Here is a 25624-nt window from a genome sequence, read left to right as displayed (position 1 = left end):
CTACACATGTAACTTCATATGGACACCAGACTGTCTTTGTTTACACATTTAACTTCATATGGGCACCAGACTGTCTCTGTCTACACATGTAACTTCATATGGACACCAGACTGTCTCTGTCTACACATGTAACTTCATATGGACACCAGACTCTTTGTCTACACACGTAACTTCATGTGGACACCAGACTCTTTGTCTACACATGTAACTTCATATGGGAACCAGACTGTCTCTGTCTACACATGTAACTTCATATGGACACCAGACTGTCTCTGTCTCTACATGTAACTTCATATGGACACCAGACTCTTTGTCTACACACGTAACTTCATGTGGACACCAGACTAACTCCATTCATTTTACCGGTGGTATTGAGAACAGATAAACCCACCGTGTCTTAAGAAGCTCAAGCTTGTTGTTTTATTGTTCATTATATCTCTTTTTCCTCACAGCGGCACTCATACGCTACTAGCGTATATATCATATAGATACACTACAGCAACAGGATACGGCGGTTGTGCTGTCTGGCAAAAACGGTCCACAAATACATCAAGATCCAGAGCCTTGGCCCTTCTGGACTCTATGCTCAGGACACCAAGATCACTGAGTCTCTCATCACTAGTGGTGGACCGCAGGAAGGTTTTTATCAGTTTCAGTGTGGAGAAACTGCGTTCGCAAGAGGCTGAGCTTACAGGAAGGGTTACAGCAATCTTGCACAGTCTAAAGAGCTCAAAGAAAACTTCCCTGTATGGCTCAATAAAACAAACCAGCTCAACTGTACTGCATGGCTTTTTGACTTCACCACTCTGTATTTTTCTGTCCAAAACTCTCTTAAATTGATGGAGCTCATGCCCTAAATCATCAATGTCTGCATTATACAAACGGCCAAATGAAAAAACATTGCTCTCCTTTAAAAAGGTATCACTCTGGGGACTGAGAGACTGTATGCTTCTCATGAGCTCACAGTTTGTATTGGAGAAACGTCTGTTCAACTCATTGAGCATGCTGTCAATTACAGGATAGAAAAATGATGTGAGAAACATATCTTTGTCACGTTCTACCTCCCTCTGACCAACAGTGCTTAGCGTGCAGTAGCCACTGAGTCTAGAGCTCAGCATTTTCTGACGTTTCGCCACTGACCTTGTTGCAGAATCACACTGCTCACAAATATTCAATGCTTCATCCCACAACTCATCAAAGAAAGACTCCTGCCTGTGGTCTTTCAATGTCAGGACTAAAGCATTTACTAAGTCAACAGCACTTGACAGATCAACAGTTTGTGACTGTAACATGTCAGACAATAGCTTTGTCTCCCCAAACAACTTACGCAGAGTAACAAGATGCACAACAAATTCTAGGTCAATTTGAGCAAGAAGACCTCGGGCCTCAACAGTTCTTTCACCATGACGTTCTTGAGCAATCTCTTGCAGTAGTCGTTTAAGGGCAGGTAGAGTGTCCATGATATTACGTAGGGGCTAGAAATCGGCATGACCAACGTGTGTCGCTAAACGTTGCAGCTCTCTGGTTCTGCCATACATTTCTCTTTGGAGAGACAGCCATTTTGGGTGCACATATGAGGAAGAAGTAAACATATAAAGACTCTGTAACAAAGAAAAAAACTCCTCCGTTTCTGGGACACTTTTGACTACATCAACTAACACTAAATTCAGACAATGAGCACTACAATGGACGTAGAAGGCAAATTTAGCCTGTTCTTTGATCCTTGCCTGAACCCCCTGAATGCTTACCGCTCATAACGGCAGCGCCATCGTACGCTTGGCCTACGAGGTTATTTTTGTAGTCCAGGCCATAACGTTCCAGTAAGTGTACTATTTTTCCAGTAAGCCCTGCTGCATCTAACCTCTCTGCAGATTCAAAATGGAGAAAACTCTCCTTAATGGCCCCATTGTAATAGTACCTGAGTGTGAAGGACATCTGTTCTTTTTTTTGAAATATCCTTTGTTTCATCTGCCATGACGCTAAAAACCTCACTTTTCTTCACTTCTTCTATGATTTCAGACCGAACCATTTCTGCCAAACAACCCAAAACCTCATTCTGGATGATCTTGCTTGTGTACTTTGCATTGTGAATGGAAGTTAATCTTCTCTTAACAAGTTGGTCGTGGTTAGCAACTGTGTTAAGAATTTCCCCTAAAGTTTCCTTTGTTAGTGGACCCTTCAGATTCATCATGTCCTCTTTGTGCTATGTTTTGTGTAGCTGTAAGCAACAGCACTTCCCCAACTGTTTTAATGTATGCCTGATTTTCTTGTACTTGTTTAGTGTGTTCTTTGTCAAGGAGATCTGTTAGTGTTGCGTCAGTTCTAACAGCTCTTTGATAATCCCTCCATGCGATCATTGCACACTTGTGTCGTTCAGACTTTGCATGTAGTGAAAACCCTGCATTTCTCATAGTTGCCTTTTTCCAGTTTGTAAAACCAGGTGTTGAAACAAAAACGGTGTCTGGGGCATTTGGTGTGCTAAAATGTCTACATGCATAGCAACATGTAGAGTCCGTCATTACAGAATACTCAAGCCATGGATGAGTAGTGTACCAGTTTGGTCTGAAGCTTCGTCTTCTGTCCCCCATCAGTGTGGTTGGGAATATCTTCAAGTTCGGCTGTACTGGTACGTCATACTTAGACTTGCTGATATCTGAAGAAGATGGACAGTAAACATAGGGCACAACATTTATTTACTGTATATCTGCATGTATTTCAAAATGTAGGTAAAGTATTTACTTAAAAAAAAAAACAGAGCCATATTGACACAAAAAAGAATTAACAGCAGAAAGCAGCATTTTAAGGACACCCAGCAGGCCTACCATTACATTGTAATTGCATTGCTTTGCAAATAGTAAGAACCTTCCTCATCACAAACCTGATGGTGCAGTACTTGATCCACTTGCTGTCCCTCTGGCTGTTCATCTCTCTGTCCCTGTATGCTTTCTTCTTCATGCTTCTCACCCTCTTCTTCATTCTCCTCGCCCTCTTCTTCATTCTCCTCACCCTCTTCTTCATCCTCCTCACCCTCTTCTTCATCCTCCTCACCCTCTGGAATTTCCCTCTCTTTGTCAGACCCCTCACTTTCATCACATGCTGGCTCTCCCTCTTCCTCAACTTTCTCAAAACCTCGATTTGTTTCTCTCACCTTTTTTGTTTGCTGGGGCAAAAAAATGACTTTATGTCCCTTCCTCGTTTCATGATAACTATTAGAAGAAGAAAAAACGTAGGGGCATGCATTACATTTTGTTACCTAACCATCCCTCCCTACTTAACACTGGCAGATAACCTGTTGATTACTTTACTAAAAATGTATTTGTTATCGCGATGCAACAGCCAAGACGGATGAAGTTACGTGGTTAACATCACAACATTGTGTAGACCTAGCAAGGATAGCCTACTAACATTTGGATATTTGCTTCTGCTTCGATGAGTTTGCTTAGATATGATTACATTTCTAAACAAATCGAGACCAGACATTTAAAAACTTGATTTGATTTATGTGTGAGGAACAAAAGGAACATGTAGGCTATGTGCAAGAACAACAAGTCACTTATGATATTAAATCGTTTTGCTTACCTTCGACTCCTGCAAATCGTAGCTTCTCTCGCAAATAGTAGTTGCTGAGCTCTCATTCACCGAAGCAGCACCACACGTGGCAGGCAGGCAGATGGCAGGATACAGTTTTTGGGTGCGCCACTCTAATTTACCCGTGTAGAACGTTGCCGTATAGAGCGTTGCATTAGTTCCGCTTTTGGCGCTCGCGTGTAAAATAGTTATAAATTCATAATTTTTTATTTGGTCAGCACGGGGGGGCCACAGGGGTGGCCAGGGACATTTCCAGGGAGGCACGGGCCTCCCCCGGCCTCCGTGTAAAACCGCCACTGTGCAGGGGTATAATATAATAATAATAATATGCCATTTAGCAGACGCTTTTATCCAAAGCGACTTACAGTCATGCGTGCATACATTTTTGTGTATGGGTGGTCCCGGGGATCGAACCCACTACCTTGGCGTTACAAGCGCCGTGCTCTACCAGCTGAGCTACAAGGGGTAGCTACGTACTGTACAGATAGGTAGGGATAAAGTGACTAGGCAACAGGATGGATAATAGATGGTAGCAGCAGCATGTGTGTGAGTATGGCATCAGTATTCGTGTGTGTGTGTGTGTGTTTGTTGGGGTGTCAGTGTAAGTATGTGTGTGGGTAGAGTCCAGTGTGTGTGCATCAAGGTAGTGAAAAAAAGGTCAATGCAGGTAGTCCGGGTGGCCATTTGATGAGCTATTTAGCAACCTTGTGGCTTGGAGATAGAAGCTGTTCAGGGTCCTGTTGGTTCCGGACTTGGTGCATCAGTACCGCTTGCTCTGTGGTACTACAGAGAACAGTCTGTGGCTAGGTTGGCTGGAGTCCTTGACAATTTTTAGGGCCTTCGTCTGACACCGCCTGGTATAAAGGTCCTGGATGGCAGGGAGCTCGGCCCCAGTGATGTACTGGGGGTACCCACTAGAAGTTGACACGGGAACAGGACTCTTGCGGGTCCCACGGGATTCTGGCAGGAATGGGAGTGAAGTTCTAGAGTGAAGTTCTGGGACATGACGGGACAGGATCAACTGTCCACAGGAATGGGCAGTGCAGGAATAGTTATAAACAGAGTTTTGTTTTAGTGTGTGGAACATTCCATGAAAAAAATACAACTGTGTGGGCTAGGCCTCTATATACTATAATATATGCTAGGCCTCTATATACTATAATATATGCTAGGCCTCTATATACTATAATATATGCTAGGCCTATATATACTATAATATATGCTAGGCCTATATATACTATAATATATGCTAGGCCTATATATACTATAATATATGCTAGGCCTATATATATATATATGCTAGCTTATATACTATAATATATGCTAGGCCTATATATACTATAATATATGCTAGGCCTCTATATATACTATAATATATGCTAGGCCTCTATATATACTATAATATATGCTAGGCCTCTATATATACTATAATATATGCTAGGCCTCTATATACTATAATATATGCTAGGCCTCTTATATGGCCTCTATATATCTATAATATATGCTAGGCCTCTATATATACTATAATATATGCTAGGCCTCTATATATACTATAATATATGCTAGGCCTCTATATATACTATAATATATGCTAGGCCTCTATATACTATAATATATGCTAGGCCTCTATATACTATAATATATGCTAGGCCTCTATATACTATAATATATGCTAGGCCTCTATATACTATAATATATGCTAGGCCTCTATATACTATAATATATGCTAGGCCTCTATATACTATAATATATGCTAGGCCTCTATATACTATAATATATGCTAGGCCTCTATATACTATAATATATGCTAGGCCTATATATACTATAATATATGCTAGGCCTCTATATACTATAATATATGCTAGGCCTCTATATACTATAATATATGCTAGGCCTCTATATACTATAATATATGCTAGGCCTCTATATACTATAATATATGCTAGGCCTCTATATACTATAATATAGTTGACTTAATAAAAGGTCATTTCCCCCTCCCCTTTTAAGTCGGCTCACTCTCGCGCCTCGCTCCAGTTGTAGCCAGTCACCAGGCTACCTCAGATGCCAACCTACGTCTGTAGGCTAAGTGATGAAGCATTCAACAGAGGAATTGCAACTTTGCAGCCAAGGACCCATCACTAACATTAACATTAGAGCCAAGGAAAGAGCGTTTTGGCTACGTTTGATGGAGTTGTCTTTGACAATAAAGGAACCAGTACATGGCTTGTAAAAAATAATGCTGTGGTTTAATCAAATAGGCCACCACCCGGAGATGGGGACAAGTAGCTGCTCTACTCCCAACAACTTTACCCTCAAGCCCAATTGTTTACGTATTTAACTAAACCCGTGCCATATTGACTTATGCAGTACTGCCACTCAGGTTTTAGAATTGTTTTATGTTCATGTTGTTAATGTGTTGTAAATGTTCCTATGTGCTCAGCTGTAGGCTACAGATATATGTGCTGAGCTGTAGGCTACAGATGTATGTGCTGAGCTGTAGGCTACAGATTTATGTGCTCAGCTGTAGGCTACAGATGTATGCCGGTGCTGAGCTGACCATCCTGCTGGGGTCTCTGTCCTCATCCTCCAGCCTTAATCCAGCTACATTTAGGTATTTTAGAATACGCTCTCATCCAGAGCGACTAAAGGCCTACAGTCAGTGCATTTAACTAAGATAGGTAAGACCACCACATATCACAGTCCCATATTGCATTACTGAAATTATTTTCAAGACTTCCTAATCAAACACAATAGCCTACATATTTCTGCGCGCAAAAATGAGCACGGGACGGGAGTGATTGTTATCGGGAAGGGACAGGAAAGGTCCGGGGTTATGGAACTGTTGCTGGATCAGGACAGTACAGGAACTATTTTTTACAAGACAGGAATTAATGTTCTCTCCTGTGTCAACCTCTAGTACGGGCTATCTTCTGTAGCGGCTTGCGGTCGGATGCCAAGTAGTTGCCAGACTGTGTTGTTGTGTGTGGACCATAATAATTCCTTATTGATGTGGACACAGAGGAACCGGAAGCTCTAGACCTGCTCCACTACAGCCCCGTCGATTTAAATGGGGGGCGTGCTCTGCCCTCCGTTTCCTGTAGTCCAATCAGCTTGTTTGTCTTGCTGACGTTGAGGGACAGGTTGTTGTCATGGCACCAGACTCTCTGACCTTCTCCCTATAGGCTGTCTCATCGTCATTGGTGATCAAACTTAATGATGGTGTTGGAGTCGTGCGAGGCCATGGGTGAACAGGGAGTACAGGAGGGGACTAAGCACGCACCCCTGAGGGGCCCCGTGTTGAGGTTCAGCGGGGCGGATGTGTTGTTACCTACGCTCACCACCTGGGGGCGGCCTGTCAGGAAGTCCAGGATCCAGTTGCAGAGGGAGGTGTTCAGTCCCAGGGTCCTTAGCTTAGTGATGAGCATGGAGGGCACTATGGTGTTGAATGCTGAGCTGTAGTCAATGAACAGCATTCTCACGTAGGTGTTCCTCTTGTCCAGGTGGGAAAGGGCAGTATGGAGTGCAATAGAGATTGCGTCATCTGTGGATTTGTTGGGGCGGTATGTGAATTGGAGTGGTCTAGGGTGTCTGGGATGATGGTCCTGCTCTCGCTACATATATTTCTCACTCACTCACTCCACAAACATTCCTGCTCTTGCTGGCAAGGTAGGAATGCCTCGCTATCTCTCTCTCACTTTTATCTCTCTAACTATGTCTGTCTCTCTCTCTCTGTGTCTCTCATCTCTGTTCTCTCTCTCTTTATTATCTCTCGTTCTCTCTCCCTCTCTTATCTCTCTTATCTCTCTTTCTCTCTCACTTTCTGTAAGTCAATGAACTGAAGTAACCTCTCCTTCCCTGAAATGATCGCTGGTGGGAACACAGCGTTTTTCCTCTGCAAGGTTTTTATTCACCAGTTGTACATTGGTCTTAACCAGTTGAATGATAGGGCAACATTTTGATTTACGCCTAAATAGACTTACCAAAACGTAAAGATTTTTAATGAGATGGCCATAAACAATAACTGGTTATGTTGCATAGTTTTAGAAAGGTCTGGAACTCAACTTTCTGGTACAAATAGTTATACATTGCTGAGGTGTACTCACTTGAGGACACAAGCTCAAGTACATAGTACATATATTATGAAAATATGAAAAATCAGATTTCTTTCCTATTCAACAAAAGTGCGGCAATGGGTCTTGAAATGACTGAAATGCTTTCTAATTATAGTAACAATGAAATGATAAACAAATGCATAACTGTACAATAAATATGATAATACTTAGTGATAATACAATATTGGCACTATTTCATATAACTGTCGACAGAGAATTTTCTCCTAAACGTCCACTGAGCAGCACAGAAACACCATTCCATGTTTGCAGACTCGTTACTTCATCTTTAAGCACGAAGTGATTTTGTTTCAAGAGAAAGTGATCTTGTTTCAATTCATTGAAATTATTTAGTTGAGAGGTCTAAATCCGGCCGAAAATATTACACCGAGATGAAACCACAATGGCTGGATTGGTTTGACTGTCACGTTTATTTGCCCTTTCTGAAGCTGGGCTCGCTCGCTCAGAGGAAGAGATAATCGATTCTTTGTCTGGATAGGCCAAAAAAATGTGACACGTCACTCCTTGGAAACGGAGAGCAGACAGATGTTTTTTTTGGCATTATAAGGCAAGGGACCCTACAGCATTCACAGAGTGCTTTGTACACCAAAATGTCAGTCGGAACCAGTCCAGAACCACTCAAAGTCCCTCTAGTTTCCTCAATGTGTTCTCAAAACATTGAGAGACGGGTCGTCAATCGTCATGATGCCTGAAAGGCCTTTAGCTACTAGGATAGGAAGCTCTCTCTCTCACACTCCCTCTCTCTCTGCCTCTTTCTGCCCCCCCACTCTCTTCCTGCCTCTCTCTCTCTCTCCGTCCCCCTCTCTCTCCTACTGTCCCTCTCTTTCTCTCTGTCCCTCTCTATCCTACTGCCCCTCTCTCTCTCTTTCTCCTACTGCCCCTCTCTCTCTCCTACTGTCCCTCTCTCTCTCCTACTGCCCCTCTCTCTCCTACCGCCCCTCTCTCTCTCCTACTGCCCCTCTCTCTCTCCTACCGCCCCTCTCTCTCTCCTACTGCCTCTCTCTCTCTTCTTCCGCCCCTCTCTCTCTCCTACTGCCCCTCTCTCTCCTACTGCCCCTCTCTCTCTCCTACTGCCCCTCTCTCTCTCCTACTGCCCCTCTCTCTCTCCTACTGTCCCTCTCTCTCTCCTACTGCCCCTCTCTCTCTGTCCCTCTCTCTCTCCTACTGCCCCTCTCTCTCTCCTACTGCCCCTCTCTCTCTCCTACTGCCCCTCTCTCTCTCCTACTGCCCCTCTCTCTCTCCTACTGCCCCTCTCTCTCTCCTACTGCCCCTCTCTCTCTCCTACTGTCCCTCTCTCTCTCCTACTGCCCCTCTCTCTCTGTCCCTCTCTCTCTCCTACTGCCCCTCTCTCTCTCTTTCTCCTACTGCCCCTCTCTCTCTCCTACTGCCCCTCTCTCTCTCCTACTGCCCCTCTCTCTCTCTCTCTCTCTCTCCTACTGCCCCTCTCTCTCTCCTACTGTCCCTCTCTCTCTCCTACTGCCCCTCTCTCTCTGTCCCTCTCTCTCTCCTACTGCCCCTCTCTCTCTCCTACTGCCCCTCTCTCTCTCTCTCTCCTACTGCGCCTCTCTCTCTCTCCTACCGCCCCTCTCTCTCTCCTACTGTCCCTCTCTCTCTCCTACTGCCACTCTTTCTCTCCTACTGCCCCTCTCTCTCTGTCCCTCTCTCTCTCCTACTGCCCCTCTCTCTCTGTCCCTCTCTCTCTCCTACTGCCCCTCTCTCTCTTTCCTACTGCCCCTCTCTCTCCGTCCCTCTCTCTCTCCTACTGCCCCTCTCTCTCCGTCCCTCTCTCTCTCCTACTGCCCCCCTCTTTCTCTCTGTCCCTCTCTCTCCTACTGCCCCTCTCTCTCTCCGTCCCTCGTTCTCTCCTACTGCGCCTCTCTCTCTCTCCTACTGCCCCTCTCTCTCTCCTACTGTCCCTCTCTATCTCCTCCCCTCTCTCTCCTACTGCCCCTCTCTCTCTCTCCTACTCGCTCTGACTCATTAGAACCCTTTACTTCTCCTCTTCATAAGTTCAGTTTTGACAAAAAGTGAAATAAAATTAATTTGACTGGCAAGACGCATGGTCATCCTCGTGAGAGTAGTGAACACATTTCTTCTCTTGACAGACAGGCAAAGGGCCAGTCACATGTTCCTGACAGATCATGAGTTCTTTAAACCCAGTCAGTGTTTCTTTTTTCCTCCTCTCCTCGCTTCTTCTTGTAAATTGCGTCATTGCGTAATGTGCTCAGTCATTCAATCACTAGACGATTAAATTGTGTAACTAAGCAACGGGTGTGGGGTTTCGTTGTGTGATGGCCGAGGTGTTATTGACTGTGAGACTGTGTCTGTGACCCCTTCAGGGAAACTGTCTTGTATACCACTTTAGTGCATCAGTGTTGTGTATTGCTATGTAAGTAAATGATATTATTTTGGTGTAATTCCAGGGCTGTTTGATCCTGAGTGATGAGTTAAACCATGCCTCTTTGGTGCTGGGTGCTCGGCTGTCTGGAGCCATCATCAGAGTCTTCAAACACAACAGTGAGTATCGGAAACTAGCGTCATGATCACCATCTGTCTTACCTCAGGCAGCTCTCTACAGTAAACTTACAGATCACAATGGGACCTAACCTGCTCCATACAATCAACACAACACTAAAGACCAACTGTCTTTCATTAGAAGCTCTACTCTCTGTGTGAAGCTGTTTGTTTACCGTACGTTAGAGGCTGAGCACACGTAGGCCATGGCACCATCCATCCCCAGCCACCAATCTACTGTTCCTCCCTTTCTAATAAGACATGACTCTGTAGTTAGGTGTGTCAGGTAATTATACAAATACTGATATTCTACATCTTTCATGCCAGTGTTTTAGTTTTCCCTCATTGCTCCTCCTGACGGACAGGGGAGATATAAAGCATGAACTCTGTTAGCCAGCCATCTTGTTGTTGTCTTGCTTTGGGATACAACGTCTAAACATTCAGGTACGTAGGCTGCATTATTCAGACCCTTTCTATGTTCTGTCTGTCTCTAGATATGGTGAGTCTGGAGAAGCTGTTGAGAGACGCCATAGTCCACGGCCAGCCCAGAACACACAGGCCCTGGAAGAAGATCCTCATTCTGGTCGAAGGAATATACAGGTAGTGTATCTTTTTTTTAGAAGTGTCATATGTACAGCTATCATCTACATTTTTATTCTGCATTTCTATTGAACTTTCATTAATGAGTTCAATAAATAATGGGAATAACCCTAGCTGAATCAGATGCTGACGATACATGTAAGAAAACCTCTCTGCAGACTCCGCACGGTCTAGTCATACAGTTAGGAACTATTTTTACTGGGTGTAGCTGGACGTCGACTGAATCATTTACTAGTATTTTGCATTTTATACAAATAATAATAAAATAAAAATAGTGTGACTTGAGTTATTTTTTAAGGTACTTACTGTAAAAGTCAAGTCAACCAATCCATAATGATCAGTATGGTTCTTGGTAAAGCTGCCTCTCCTTAATCAATATAGTTCACTAATGTGTCGTTAAAAATGGTCTGACACACCCTTGGGGATCTAGAGAAACACAGTCATTGACTTCTGACTGCAAATAAAGATCAAGAAGAAAGATGCACTTTGCTTACATTGTTTTAGATTACACATAGGGCGACTTATTCACCTGTCTTAGTACGGGTGTGTGTTCATTTTCCAGACACAACAGTTGATCCACAGAATGTTTATAGTGTGTGTGTGTGTGTGTGTGTGTGTGTGTGTGTGTGTGTGTGTGTGTTTTGTGTGCTGTGTGTACGTGTTCATGTCATGTGTTTCTCCCTCTGTCTCTCCTCCCTCCACATCTCACCCTTCTTCTCCAGTATGGAGGGATCCATTGTGCGTCTGCCTGAGGTGATAGCCCTGAAGAAGCACTACAAGGCCTTTCTCTATCTGGATGAGGCTCACAGCATCGGGGCACTAGGACCTCACGGTGGAGGGGTGGTCGACTACTTTGGTCTGGACCCCAAAGATGTTGACATCATGATGGGAACGTTCACGAAGAGCTTTGGTGCTGCTGGAGGGTACATCGGAGGAAAGAGTGTGAGTCGGCTGTCTGACAGGGGTCAGAGGTCAGGGGTCAGAGGTTAGGGGAGGTCATGATGGGGGTGTTTACCAAGAGCTTTAATGCTGCTGTAGGATAGATTGGAAGAAAGAGTGTGAGTCGGCTGTCTCCAAAAGGCATTCCATTAACTGGCTGAATACTGGACTAGGAAGTAGGGCTAAGTGACTCTCCAAAATATCTGGGATTAGGATAAATGTTCTTGGCAGGATGCCAAGACCTCTGAAGCAGCACTCGGTGCTGGAAACACCAAAACATTCAGTTGCAACAGAGCTATGTGCAGTGGTCCACCCTTCTAACACTGAAACTGCCTTGGGTGTTTCTCACATAGATCATCTCCACTGACATGAGTCATGACATCAAGTATATTGCCAGGTCGCAGTTGTAAATGAGAACTTGTTCTCAACTGGTTTACCTGGTTAAATAAAGGTGAAATAAATAAATAAATAAAAATAAATATTATGAGTGGAAGCCTTTAATATATTCGGGGATGGTTACTGATACAGTTTACTGAAAAAGTTTCGGTGTGGTGGTTTCTTCATCAACAGGACAACCCGGTTTCATAATTGCCCAATGATATGACACATTTCCCACAGTACTTACTGAAAACAGGTTTCCATGGCTCAGTTGGACCATGTTGTTTGATTTCAGAATAGATCCCATACTGGCTTCATTCTTTCTGTGTGTTATATTAGAATGACAATGGTCTCTTCTGTCCCCCATAGGAGTTGATAGACTACCTGCGGTCCCACTCCCACAGTGCTATCTACGCCACCTCCATGTCCCCTCCCGTGTCCCAACAGATCATCACTTCTATGAAGATTATCATGGGGGAGGACGGCACTACTCTGGGTGAGTTTACCCAGCAAGCCTCCCTCAGCTGGGAGGGACCACACTGTGTTGCTGAATGAGAACTAGTTAGTATCTCAAATCCTGCCATCAGTTACATTTGACCCCTTTTTATATGTACACTGAACAAAAATATTAACGCAACATGTAAAGTGCTGGTCCCATGTTACATGAGCTGAAATAGAAGATCTCCGAAATTTCTCTCAAATGTTGTGCACAAATTTGTTTACATCCATGTTAGTGAGCATTTCTCCTTTGCCAAGATAATCCATCCACCTGACAGGTGTGGCATATCAAGAAGCTGACTAAACAGCATGATCATTACACAGGTGCACCTTGTGCTGGGGACAATAAAAGGCCACTCTAAAATGTGCAGTTTTGCCACACAACACAATGCCACAGATGTCTCAAGTTTTGAGGGAGTGTGCAATTGGCATGCTGACTGCCAGAGCTGTTTCCAGAGAATGTAATGTTAATTTCTCCACCATAAGCCACCTCCAACGTCGTTTTAGAGAATTTGGCAGTACATCCAACAGGCCTCACAACCCGCAGACCACGTGTAACCACGCCAGCCCAGGACCTCCACATCCGGCTTCTTCACCTGCGGGGGAGGGGGGGTGCTGAGGAGTATTTCTGTCTGTAATAAAGCCCTTTTGTGCGGGAAAAACTCATTCTGATTGGCTGGGCCTGGCTCCCCAGTGGGTGGGCCTATGCCCTCCCAGGCACACCCATGGCTGTGCCCCTGCCCAGTCATGTGAAATCCATAGATTAGGGCCTAATTAATTTATTTCAATTGACTGATTTCATTATATGAACTGTAACTCAGCTCCTGGAGAGCTATAGAGTGTTACTATCTGGTTAGGTAGTTCTCTGGTTATAGGTTACTGTCTGGGTAGGTAGTTCTCTGGTTATAGGTTACTATCTGGGTAGGTAGTTCTCTGGTTATAGGTTACTATCTGGTTAGGTAGTTCTCTGGTTATAGGTTACTATCTGGTTAGGTAGTTCTCTGGTTATAGGTTACTATCTGGGTAGGTAGTTCTCTGGTTATAGGTTACTGTCTGGGTAGGTAGTTCTCTGGTTATAGGTTACTGTCTGGTTAGGTAGTTCTCTGGTTATAGGTTACTATCTGGTTAGGTAGTTCTCTGGTTATAGGTTACTGTCTGGTTAGGTAGTTATCTGGTTATAGGTTACTATCTGGTTAGGTAGTTCTCTGGTCCTGGAGAGCTATAATGGTATATGCGTTTGTTTAAAAAACCCCACTGAAAAACATGATTCAGTCATCAATACTTAATCATCAAGAGCTTCCTTCATGTGTTGAATCTGGGCCAAAGGATTGATTACTGCTATACACAAGGTTTTTACTTGCATTAGGTGGTGGCTGGCACCACACAGTGTCATTACCACCAGTAACCGCAAGGTGGCAGTACAGACCTGGAAAGCATTACTGACCTTTGACTGACTTTATTGATACTTGCTCACAGGAAAACTGAAGAAAAGCAGAATTTACATTTGATAAAAATATGCACTTAAAATACATTAAGCTGTGTGTGGATTCTTCCAAACTAAAACTAAAACACGAATACAACATGAAATGGCTGTTGAGTCCTCTGGTTAAACTGTAGTTTTAAACTAGTGAAAGTTGGGTCTCCTGTCTGGTCCTACAATAGAACACAATCTCCTCTCTTCAACCTGAGTTCTGTCATCAGGTACAGTGGGGTTGACGGTCACTCCTACACACACTGTACAGCAAACATCTGGAAGTAGCTCTCCTTCCCTTCCCAGCTCAGCCCATCCATAGTATATGTATCTCCATAGCACCAGGCTGGGTTAAAACCTCCAGTCAGTCCCCTGCTTCCCTCAGGGTTCTGAATGATTGAAGCCTGTGAACTGGTAGACTTTCCCCACATATGGCTTTCAAATGTCTGTCTGTCTGTATGTCTGTCTGAGCTCCACAGTGTGTGTGTGTGTGTGTGTGTGTGTGTGTAAGACTTCCAGCCGTGTACAAAGCGACGTACCACAGTTCTCTCAGGAGTTCACTGTGCCCAACACACACGCAGAAACCCAGGCTAAACCCAGCGAGGGTCCGGGTCACTCCAGGGTTGTGTTACTCGTAACAGGGAGGTTCCTCCCGTCTCCTACCAAGGTAGTTTCCCATAATCACAGATCTACGATCAGATTACTCTATACCCAACCCTAACATTAACCAATGGGGGATGAAAACATATCTGATCCGATATCAGTGGATAGGGACAAAGTGGGCCACAGAACAGAACTGATGGATCTGCACCGTCTCAATGGTCCAGAACAGTCTCAGACAGACACAGAGACACATGGAAATGGCTGATCTCACAGTCTTGACCTAATCACTTGACAGTTTTCTCAGGAAAGAGTAACGTTGGCAGTTTGATTGATTGTTCACAGCCTCATGTGTTTGAAATTCAAGCCTTTTGAAGTTACTGCCATGGTTAGATCACTAGGAGAGATAGTAAGGCTGTGAATGTATTGGCCATAGTGCTTTGTGCCAGAATGGCTGACTGGGTTTAGAATCTCAGCCTAGATGACCCATCATACTGAAACATCTCCATTACACAACCAGAATGACTTTCTCTGGTTTGAAGTGCAAATCAAATATCTGGATAGGACAGACAATTAAAATAAATATTTCATATCAGGATGGGACAGGGAACAGTCAGGACATTCCTACCAGAGAGCCCGTCAATATAAAAGGAATGTGAAACAAGTGGAAAGCGATTCCTCCTGAAAAATATCCCTTACTTTTTTCAGCTTATATCACTCTACAGCTCACAGAATGGTTTTGAATTCCTGGGCTCAGGAAAAAAAGTGTGTGAATTTAATTTCAGACTTGTGTCTTAAGAAACTTTGAAGCTGTATGTTTCTGTCTTTCAAAATGAAATGGCAGATGCTGGTTTGGAGCTTTTTTCTCATATTGCTGAACTCACACCAACACCTGTACCCACTACCCAGGCATAGTGAACAGGCCGCTACTACTGCCTAAGACCTAAGAAAGGTCCCCTGGCTGCCAGCTTGTTTCTGCCCTCTTGCCAACTCCTTATGGGATTGACAATCACAATGGAGAAGGAACAAACTCAAACCCATCAGGCGATAAGGGAGGGACTAGAATACAGGGTGTGAGCACCAGTCCTTTTAATGGGTGTGGTTTACCTGTTAATGGTTTTACTGGTTAATGGTTGTAATCACTAATGGTTTAACAGGTTTACTAATGGGTTTACAGGTTAATAGATTAAATAGAGAATGGTTTCATTGTGTTGTTTCCAGGTGGGGTTCGTCTGAGGCAGCTGTCAGAGAACACTACGTACTTCAGGAGGAAACTGCGAGAGATGGGCTTCATCATCTATGGCAACGATGACTCTCCTGTCGTACCAATGATGCTCTACATGCCCGCCAAGATAGGGTAGGTCTGGTAACAGCTAGTTACAGATGGTTACCACAACACACCAAGATAGGGTAGGTCTGGTAACAGCTAGTTAGAGATGTTTACCACAACACAAACAACACACCAAGATAGGGTAGGTCTGGGAACAGCTAGTTAGAGATGTTTACCACAACACAAACAACACACCAAGATAGGGTAGGTCTGGGAACAGCTAGTTAGAGATGTTTACCACAACACAAACAACACACCAAGATAGGGTAGGTCTGGTAACAGCTAGTTAGAGATGTTTACCACAACACAAACAACACACCAAGATAGGGTAGGTCTGGTAGCAGCTAGTTAGAGATGTTTACCACAACACAAACAACACACCAAGATAGGGTAGGTCTGGTAACGGCTAGTTAGAGATGTTTACCACAACACAAACAACACACCAAGATAGGGTAGGTCTGGTAACAGCTAGTTAGAGATGTTTACCACAACACACCAAGATAGGGTAGGTCTGGTAACAGCTAGTTAGAGATGTTTACCACAACACAAACAACACACCAAGATAGGGTAGGTCTGGTAACAGCTAGTTACAGATGTTTACCACAACACAAACAACACACCAAGATAGGGTAGGTCTGGTAACGGCTAGTTACAGATGTTTACCACAACACAAACAACACACCAAGATAGGGTAGGTCTGGTAACAGCTAGTTAGAGATGTTTACCACAACACAAACAACACACCAAGATAGGGTAGGTCTGGTAACAGCTAGTTAGAGATGTTTACCACAACACAAACAACACACCAAGATAGGGTAGGTCTGGTAACGGCTAGTTACAGATGTTTACCACAACACAAACAACACACCAAGATAGGGTAGGTCTGGTAACGGCTAGTTACAGATGTTTACCACAACACAAACAACACACCCCTGTTAGTGAGCATTTCTCCTTTGCCAAAACAATCCATCCACCTGAAAGGTGTGGCACATCAAGAAGCTGATTAAACAGCACACGTGACTTCCGTCTCGCTTCCGCATTGTCTCCGTGCTGCTGTGCTGTTTGTTGCTACTTGGCTACCTGCCAAACTATTCACGTTTTACTTTTAATAAACGTTTAATCAATCTCTGTGTTCAACAAATTTACCAACTTTTTAGTTTTGTCCTCACTCATCTTTTTTCGTTAAACTTTTTCACCCCGGACGTTTTATCCCGAGACAGAAGAGTCATTTTCCTGTGCGTTTTAGCTGCCAATTTTACTTTATTTTCCTTTTTTCCATCGCAACTTTTTTCCCTTATTCAACTTTTTCACTCCGGACGCTTTATCTGGACATGGTTCGTCAACATCTTCAACAGCCGAAGCTAAGTAGTAACATTAACATGATGTCTTCTAATTGCAGTCGCTGTACTCATAATATACAGGAGAACGATCGCCTTACGGCGAGAATAAGCTGTGCTACAAGCCCAGCTTCAGACGCAATCGTTAGGCAAGGGTAATTTCAGTGTAGGAAAGGAAGAAACAGCGTCTGTGCCACCAGTAAGTACAGACAGTAACGTTAGTATAAATCCCCCCGCACAGTCCCCGCAGCCGGACAACTTTCTCATGGCTTCTGGAGGGAAATACTGTTGGAATGCTCAACCGGTGTCGCTCATTCAGCCGACAGAAACCTTCAACCGGTTTTCCCCATTATGTAGCGAGTCTGAGTCTGAGTCTTCTCTTGTCTCTACTCCTCCCGTTACGGGGTCTGAGACGCCGAAGGCTCCCACCATTAGCTCTGACAAATTGAAAACCCTAGTCATTGGCGACTCCATTACCCGCAGTATTAGACTTAAAACGAATCACCCAGCGATCATACACTGTTTACCAGGGGGCAGGGCTACCGACGTTAAGGCTAATCTAAAGATGGTGCTGGCTAAAGCTAAAACTGGCGAGTGTAGAGAGTATAGAGATATTGTTATCCACGTCGGCACCAACGATGTTAGGATGAAACAGTCAGAGGTCACCAAGTGCAACATAGCTTCAGCTTGTAAATCAGCTAGAAAGATGTGTCGGCATCGAGTAATTGTCTCTGGCCCCCCTCCCAGTTAGGGGAAGTGACGAGCTCTACAGCAGAGTCTCAGCACTCAATCGCTGGTTGAAAACTGTTTTCTGCCCCTCCCAAAAGATAACATTTGTGGATAATTGGCCCTCTTTCTGGGACTCACCCACAAACAGGACCAAGCCTGACCTGCTGAGGAGTGACGGACTCCATCCTAGCTGGAGGGGTGCTCTCCTCTTATCTACCAACATAGATAGGGCTCTAACTCCTCTAGCCCCACAGTGAAATAGGGTGCAGGCCAGGCAGCAGGCTGTTAGCCAACCTGCCAGCTTAGTGGAGTCTGCCAATAGCACAGTCAGTGTAGTCAGCTCAGCCATACCCATTGAGACTGTGTCTGTGCCTCGACCTAGGTTGGGCAAAACTAAACATGGCGGTGTTCACCCTAGCAATCTTATTAGGATAAAGACCTCCTCCATTCCTGCCATTATTGAAAGAGATCGTGATACCTCACATCTCAAAATAGGGTTACTTAATGTTAGATCCCTCACTTCAAAGGCAGTCATAGTCAATGAACTAATCACTGATCATAATCTTGATGTGATTGGCCTGACTGAAACATGGCTTAAGCCTGATGAATTTGCTGTGTTAAATGAGGCCTCACCTCCTGGTTACACTAGTGACCATATTCCCCGTGCATCCCGCAAAGGCGGAGGTGTTGCTAACATTTACGATAGCAAATTTCAATTTACAAAAAAAAATGGCATTTTCATCTTTTGAGCTTCTAGTCATGAAATCTATGCAGCCTACTCAATCACTTTTTATAGCTACTGTTTACAGGCCTCCTGGGCCATATACAGCGTTCCTCTCTGAGTTTCCTGAATTCCTATCAGACCTTGTAGTCATAGCAGATCATATTCAAATTTTTGGTGATTTTAATATTCACATGGAGAAGTCCACAGACCCACTCCAAAAGTCTTTCGGAGCCATCATCGACTCAGTGGGTTTTGTCCAACATGTCTCTGGACCTACTCACTGCCACAGTCATACTCTGGACCTAGTTTTGTCCCATGGAATAAATGTTGTAGATCTTAATGTTTTTCCACAAAATCCTGGACTATCGGACCACCATTTTATTACGTTTGCAATCGCAACAAATAATCTGCTCAGACCCCAACCAAGGAGCATCAAAAGTCGTGCTATAAATTCTCAGACAACACAAAAATTCCTTGATGCCCTTCCAGACTCCTTCTGCCTACCCAAGGACGTCAGAGGACAAAAATCAGTTAACCACTTAACTGAGGAACTCAATTTAACCTTGCGCAATACCCTAGATGCAGTTGCACCCCTAAAACGAAAAACATTTGTCATAAGAAACTAGCTCCCTGGTATACAGAAAATACCCGAGCTTTGAAGCAAGCTTCCAGGAAATTGGAACGAAATGGCGCCACACCAAACTGGAAGTCTTCCGACTAGCTTGGAAAGACAGTACCGTGCAGTACCGAAGAGCCCTCACTGCTGCTCGATCATCCTACTTTTCCAACTTAATCGAGGAAAATAAGAATAATCCAAAATTTCTTTTTGATACTGTTGCAAAGCTAACTAAAAAGCAGCATTCCCCAAGAGAGGATGGCTTTCACTTCAGCAGTAATAAATTCATGAACTTCTTTGAGGAAAAGATCATGACCATTAGAAAGCAAATTACGGACTCCTCTTTGAATCTGCGTATTCCTCCAGGGCTTAGCTGTCCTGGATCTGCACAGATTTGCGAGGGCCTGGGATCGGGAGAGACACTTAAGTGTTTTAGTACTATATCTCTTGACACAATGATGAAAATAATCATGGCCTCTAAACCTTCAAGCTGCATACTGGATCCTATTCCTACTAAACTGCTGAAGGAGCTGCTTCCTGTGCTTGGCCCTCCTATGTTGAACATAATAAACAGCTCTCTATCCACCGGATGTGTACCAAACTCACTAAAAGTGGCAGTGATAAAGCCTCTCTTGAAAAAGCCAAACCTTGACCCGAAAATATAAAAACTATCGGCCTATATCGAATCTTCCATTCCTCTCAAAAATTTTAGAAAAAGCTGTTGCGCAGCAACTCACTGCCTTTCTGAAGACAAACAATGTGTACGAAATGCTTCAGTCTGGTTTTAGACCCCATCATAGCACTGAGACTGCACTTGTGAAGGTGGTAAATGACCTTTTAATGGCGTCAGACCGAGGCTCTGCATCTGTCCTCGTGCTACTAGACCTTAGTGCTGCCTTTGACACCATCGATCACCACATTCTTTTGGAGAGACTGGAAACCCAAATTGGTCTACACGGACAAGTTCTGGCCTGGTTTAGATCTTACCTGTCGGAAAGATATCAGTTTGTCTCTGTGAATGGTCTGTCCTCCGACAAATCAACTGTACATTTCGGTGTTCCTCAAGGTTCCGTTTAGGACCACTATTGTTTTCACTATATATTTTACCTCTTGGGGATGTTATTCGAAAACATAATGTTAACTTTCACTGCTATGCGGATGACACACAGCTGTACATTTCAATGAAACATGGTGAAGCCCCAAAATTGCCCTCGCTAGAAGCCTGTGTTTCAGACATAAGGAAGTGGATGGCTGAAAACGTTTTACTTTTAAACTCGGACAAAACAGAGATGCTTGTTCTAGGTCCCAAGAAACAAAGAGATCTTCTGTTAAATCTGACAATTCATCTTGATGGTTGTAAAGTCGTCTCAAATAAAACTGTGAAGGACCTCGGTGTTACTCTTGACCCTGATCTCTCTTTTGACGAACATATCAAGACTGTTTCAAGGACAGCTTTTTTCCATCTACGTAACATTGCAAAAATCAGAAATTTTCTGTCCAAAAATGATGCAGAAAAATTAATCCATGCATTTGTTACTTCTAGGTTAGACTACTGCAATGCTCTATTTTCCGGCTACCCGGATAAAGCACTAAATAAACTTCAGTTAGTGCTAAATACGGCTGCTAGAATCCTGACTAGAACCAAGAAATTTGATCATATTACTCCAGTGCTAGCTTCCCTACACTGGCTTCCTGTTAAGGCAAGGGCTGATTTCAAGGTTTTACTGTTAACCTATAAAGCGTTACATGGGCTTGCTCCTACCTATCTTTCCGAGTTGGTCCTGCCGTACATACCAATACGTACGCTACGGTCACAAGACGCAGGCCTCCTAATTGTCCCTAGAATTTCTAAGCAAACAGCGGGAGGCAGGGCTTTCTCCTATAGATCTCCATTTTTATGGAACAGTCTGCCTACCCATGTGAGAGACGCAGACTCGGTCTCAACCTTTAAGTCTTTACTGAAGACTTATCTCTTCAGTAGGTCATATGATTGAGTGTAGTCTGGCCCAGGAGTGTGAAGGTGAACGGAAAGGCTCTGGAGCAACGAACAGCCCTTGCTGTCTCTGCCGGGCCGGTTCCCCTCTCCACTGGGGTTCTCTGCCTCTAACCCTGTTGCAGGGGCTGAGTCACTGGCTTGCTGGTGCTCTTTCATGCCGTCCCTGGGAGGGGGTGCGTCACTTGAGTGGGTTGAGTTACTGACGTGATCTTCCTGTCTGGGTTGGCGCCCCCTTGGTTTGTGCTGTGGTGGAGACCTCTGTGGGCTATACTCGGCCTTGTCTCAGGATTGTAAGTTGGTGGTTGAGGATATCCCTCTAGTGGTGCGGGGGCTGTGCTTTGGCAGAGTGGGTGGGGTTATATCCTTCCTGTTTGGCCCTGTCCGGGTTTCTTCGGATGGGGCCACAGTGTCTCCGGACCGCTCCTGTCTCAGCCTCCAGTATTTATGCTGCAGTAGTTTATGTGTCGGGGGGCTGGGGTTAGTTGGTTATACCTGGAGTACTTCTCCTGTCTTATCCAGTGTCCTGTGTGAATTTAAGTATGCTCTCTCTAATTCTCTCGTTCTCTCTTTCTCTCCGAGAACCTGAGCCCTAGGACCATACGTCAGGACTACCGGGCATGATGACACCTTGCTGTCCCCAGTCCGCCTGGCCTTGCTGCTATTCCAGTTTCAACTGTTCTGCCTGCGGTTACGAAACCCCTACCTGTCCCAGACCTGCTGTTTTCAACTCTTAATGATCGGCTATGAAAAGCCAACTGAGAGACCTGAGCCCTAGGACCATCGTCGGGACTACCGGCCGTGGTGACTCCTTGCTGTCCCCAGTCCGCCTGGCCTTGCTGCTATTCCAGTTTCAACTGTTCTGCCTGCGGTTATGGAACCCCTACCTGTCCCAGACCTGCTGTTTTCAACTCTTAATGATCGGCTATGAAAAGCCAACTGAGATTTATTCCTGATTATTATTTGACCATGCTTGTCACTTATGAACATTTTTGAACATCTTGGCATGGTTCTGTTATAATCTTCACCCGGCACAGCCAGAAGAGGACTGGCCACCCCTCATAGCCTGGTTCCTCTCTAGGTTTCTTCCTAGGTTTTCGCCTTTCTAGGGAGTTTTTCCTAGCCACCGTGCTTCTACACCTGCATTACTAGCTGTTTGGGGTTTTAGGCTGGGTTTCTGTACAGCACTTCGAGATATTAGCTGATGTAAGAAGGGCTATATAAAATAAAATTGAATTGAATGAAATAGATAGGGTAGGTCTGGTAACAGCTAGTTAGAGATGTTTACCACAACACAAACAACACACCAAGATAGGGTAGGTCTGGGAACAGCTAGTTAGAGATGTTTACCACAACACAAACAACACACCAAGATAGGGTAGGTCTGGTAACGGCTAGTTACAGATGTTTACCACAACACAAACAACACACCAAGATAGGGTAGGTCTGGTAACGGCTAGTTACAGATGTTTACCACAACACAAACAACACACCAAGATAGGGTAGGTCTGGTAACGGCTAGTTACAGATGTTTACCACAACACACCAAGATAGGGTAGGTCTGGTAACGGCTAGTTACAGATGTTTACCACAACACACCAAGATAGGGTAGGTCTGGTAACGGCTAGTTACAGATGTTTACCACAACACACCAAGATAGGGTAGGTCTGGTAACGGCTAGTTACAGATGTTTACCACAACACACCAAGATAGGGTAGGTTTGATCAGTCTGCCACGTCACATCTTGGTCAACCCACACTGTTTTAGTGTAAATAACCGCAGTGAACATGATCAGATTGTTTCTGTTAAATTCACTTTTCTCTGACACGATCAACATGGCATTCCTCAGTCAGTCACAGAATAAACAGATTGTTCACACATTGGTCACATGGTCTCTAAACCCCGCTCTCTGATTGGTTCTCTCTCAGGGCGTTCGGTAGAGAGATGTTGAAGAGGAACATTGGGACGGTGGTGGTTGGCTTCCCGGCCACGCCCATCATAGAGTCCAGGGCCAGGTTCTGTGTGTCTGCCGCCCACACCAGAGATATGTTGGACATGGTGAGTCAACCAATCACAGACCACACAGTCAAAGGACTCCTCCCCCTCTCCATGGCACCATCTCTGTCTGCATCTTGCTGGTTATTTTTCAGAAGTGTTCTTCTGTCAGTCTCTCACTCAATAGCGTTTGTGTTCATCACTAGTTATATTATATTAAACTCTCTGTGATGTTAGTATAGGAAGGAAGGAGAATAAGCTGCACACCTCAAGTCTCTGTGGTCCTAGAATTAGGTCCAGTCCAATTGATGGGAATGGTTATGGTTGGTTACAATCATATGTCAATGGTTAGAATGTATGGTGAATACTTTATTTATCCTTTGAGACAACAGCATCATCATTTTAATAGCTGAAGGAATCCCTCCACATCTCTTCAAAGCAGTGAGAGTGATTGACTGACACTTTCCCAGTAGTGAGTCAGTCAAGCCTGTCTTCTGACTGTCAGGCCTGATGTGCTGCGGGTATGGACGACAGGAAAGGCATTTCAATATGTGCTTTATTAGAGGGGGTGAGAGGGTTCAGAAAGGATTTTTCTTTGCCTGGCGCAATGGAACCAACAAAATCCTCCCATAATTGCCAAGGCCACCCATCTGGCACACACAGGCAGGTTTTTTGGAAGAACATATACTATTTGAACCCAGTTGTGGGTGGGAGTGACTTGGAAGGACGACAGCACAGGCCAATACTACGGTTGAGCAGCGAGCTCTGACATAGTTTTATTTAGACATAGTCCAAGGACAGTCCATTCATCTTTTTGATGAGTGTGTCAACACCGTTTTTAATAGTCCATCACATCAGCTTCAACTTGTTGAAATGTATGAAGACACTTTGTCTCTCTCTCCTCTCTTTACTAAATTCAGAGAAGGTATAAAAAATAAAGAAAATAGAAAGTCGAGAAAGGTTGATTGTTTCCAGGTGGGTTGCGGACCGATGGTATTGCAGGACAGATAGCTCAGTTGTGTTTTCTTTGTTCACCCTTACGCAAATGGCCCCCATTTTTCTTCACTAACAATTTCATCAGGTGAATTTCAGGGTTCAGCAACCCTCACAATGCTGTAAGAAACATCACCCCCCTCCCGTAAGCTTGTAATTTCTCCACAGTAAGGGATCTTGCTTCTGAGACCAAATGTAATGGATCCAGCACTCTCTCTTACTGTTGTTGATCTTCATGTTGTGTAGCTTGTCATTTCTCCACAGTAAGGGAGAAGTAGCTTCTCTTCATTCCAAATGTTGTTGTTCTAGCTTCTCTCCTCTCTTCCCCAGGCGTTGGAGGCCATCAGTGAGGTAGGGGATGTCTTACAGCTGAAGTACTCCAGACACCAGAAACATCCTCATCTCCCCTCTTCCCAGGGTTCATGGTCCTCTGAGGAGAGTCTGCTCCAGGAGCCCAGCCACGTCAAGCCTTCTGTCATGTAACTAACTGAAACGCCTACACTAGTGTAAGGTCCAAGTTGCCTCCTAGATGCCGATCTTGTGTCAGTTTAGCATTTCCCCCCACTAATAGTTAAGTTTAGGATTGGGGGAGGGAAAGCTGATCCTAGATCTGGACCTAAGGGAAACTTCACCAGGTCTGAAAAGTCATCATGGTCTCGTGGTGTGTGAGCCCCTATGGTTTTCTTACTGTATCTTAACTTATTGTGAATTTATTTTTTTGAGTTTGGACCTAAACGTTAAGTCTTAATTATGTCTGTGTGCTTTATGGAGTCTTCCAGTGCAATAATATCAAGATTACATTTAGAAGACACTCTTATCCAGAGCGACTTACTGGAGCAATTAGGGTTAAGTGCCTTGCTCAAGGGCACATTGACCGATTGATCACTTATTCGGCTCGGGGATTCAAACCAGCGACCTTTCAGTTAATGGCCCAACACTTTTAACCGCTAGGCTACCTGCTGCGGTTGTTAGAAGATATTTTAAGCTTTTTAAGACAGGAGGGAGTAATCAAGGGGTCTGAAACGTGGAACGTTTTCATATTCAAATATACAGGTTTGGTTATACCAATGGTTGGTTACTGACAGGAGTTATATAACAGACAAGAAAGTAAATAAATAATATCTATCATTCATTACATTAGTAGAGCACTGTATATATGGGTAAAATACCCCCACCCTACATAAATATA

At 44.2% G+C, this 25624-nt stretch overlaps 1 protein-coding gene across 1 annotated transcript in view; it reads left to right on the top strand.

The window, feature by feature from the left end:
- The window catches only part of LOC121548508 (serine palmitoyltransferase 2-like), a 38397-nt gene extending 13081 nt beyond the window's left edge, over positions 1-25316 (top strand). Inside the window, exons 6-12 of the mRNA XM_041859963.2 lie at positions 10142-10235; positions 10727-10832; positions 11555-11774; positions 12519-12645; positions 15940-16075; positions 23376-23505; positions 24766-25316. Of these exons, the coding sequence (XP_041715897.1) occupies positions 10142-10235; positions 10727-10832; positions 11555-11774; positions 12519-12645; positions 15940-16075; positions 23376-23505; positions 24766-24918 (966 nt within the window). The 3' untranslated portion in view covers positions 24919-25316. The remainder of the gene's footprint in view (positions 1-10141; positions 10236-10726; positions 10833-11554; positions 11775-12518; positions 12646-15939; positions 16076-23375; positions 23506-24765) is intronic.
- The last annotated feature ends 308 nt before the right edge of the window (positions 25317-25624 follow it).

The sequence above is a fragment of the Coregonus clupeaformis genome, chromosome 33 (genome assembly GCF_020615455.1).
Source record: "Coregonus clupeaformis isolate EN_2021a chromosome 33, ASM2061545v1, whole genome shotgun sequence".
Classification (NCBI taxonomy): Eukaryota; Metazoa; Chordata; class Actinopteri; order Salmoniformes; family Salmonidae; genus Coregonus; species Coregonus clupeaformis.
The sequence above is the reverse complement of the archived record's forward strand: the minus strand, read 5'-3'. Positions and strand labels throughout refer to the sequence as shown.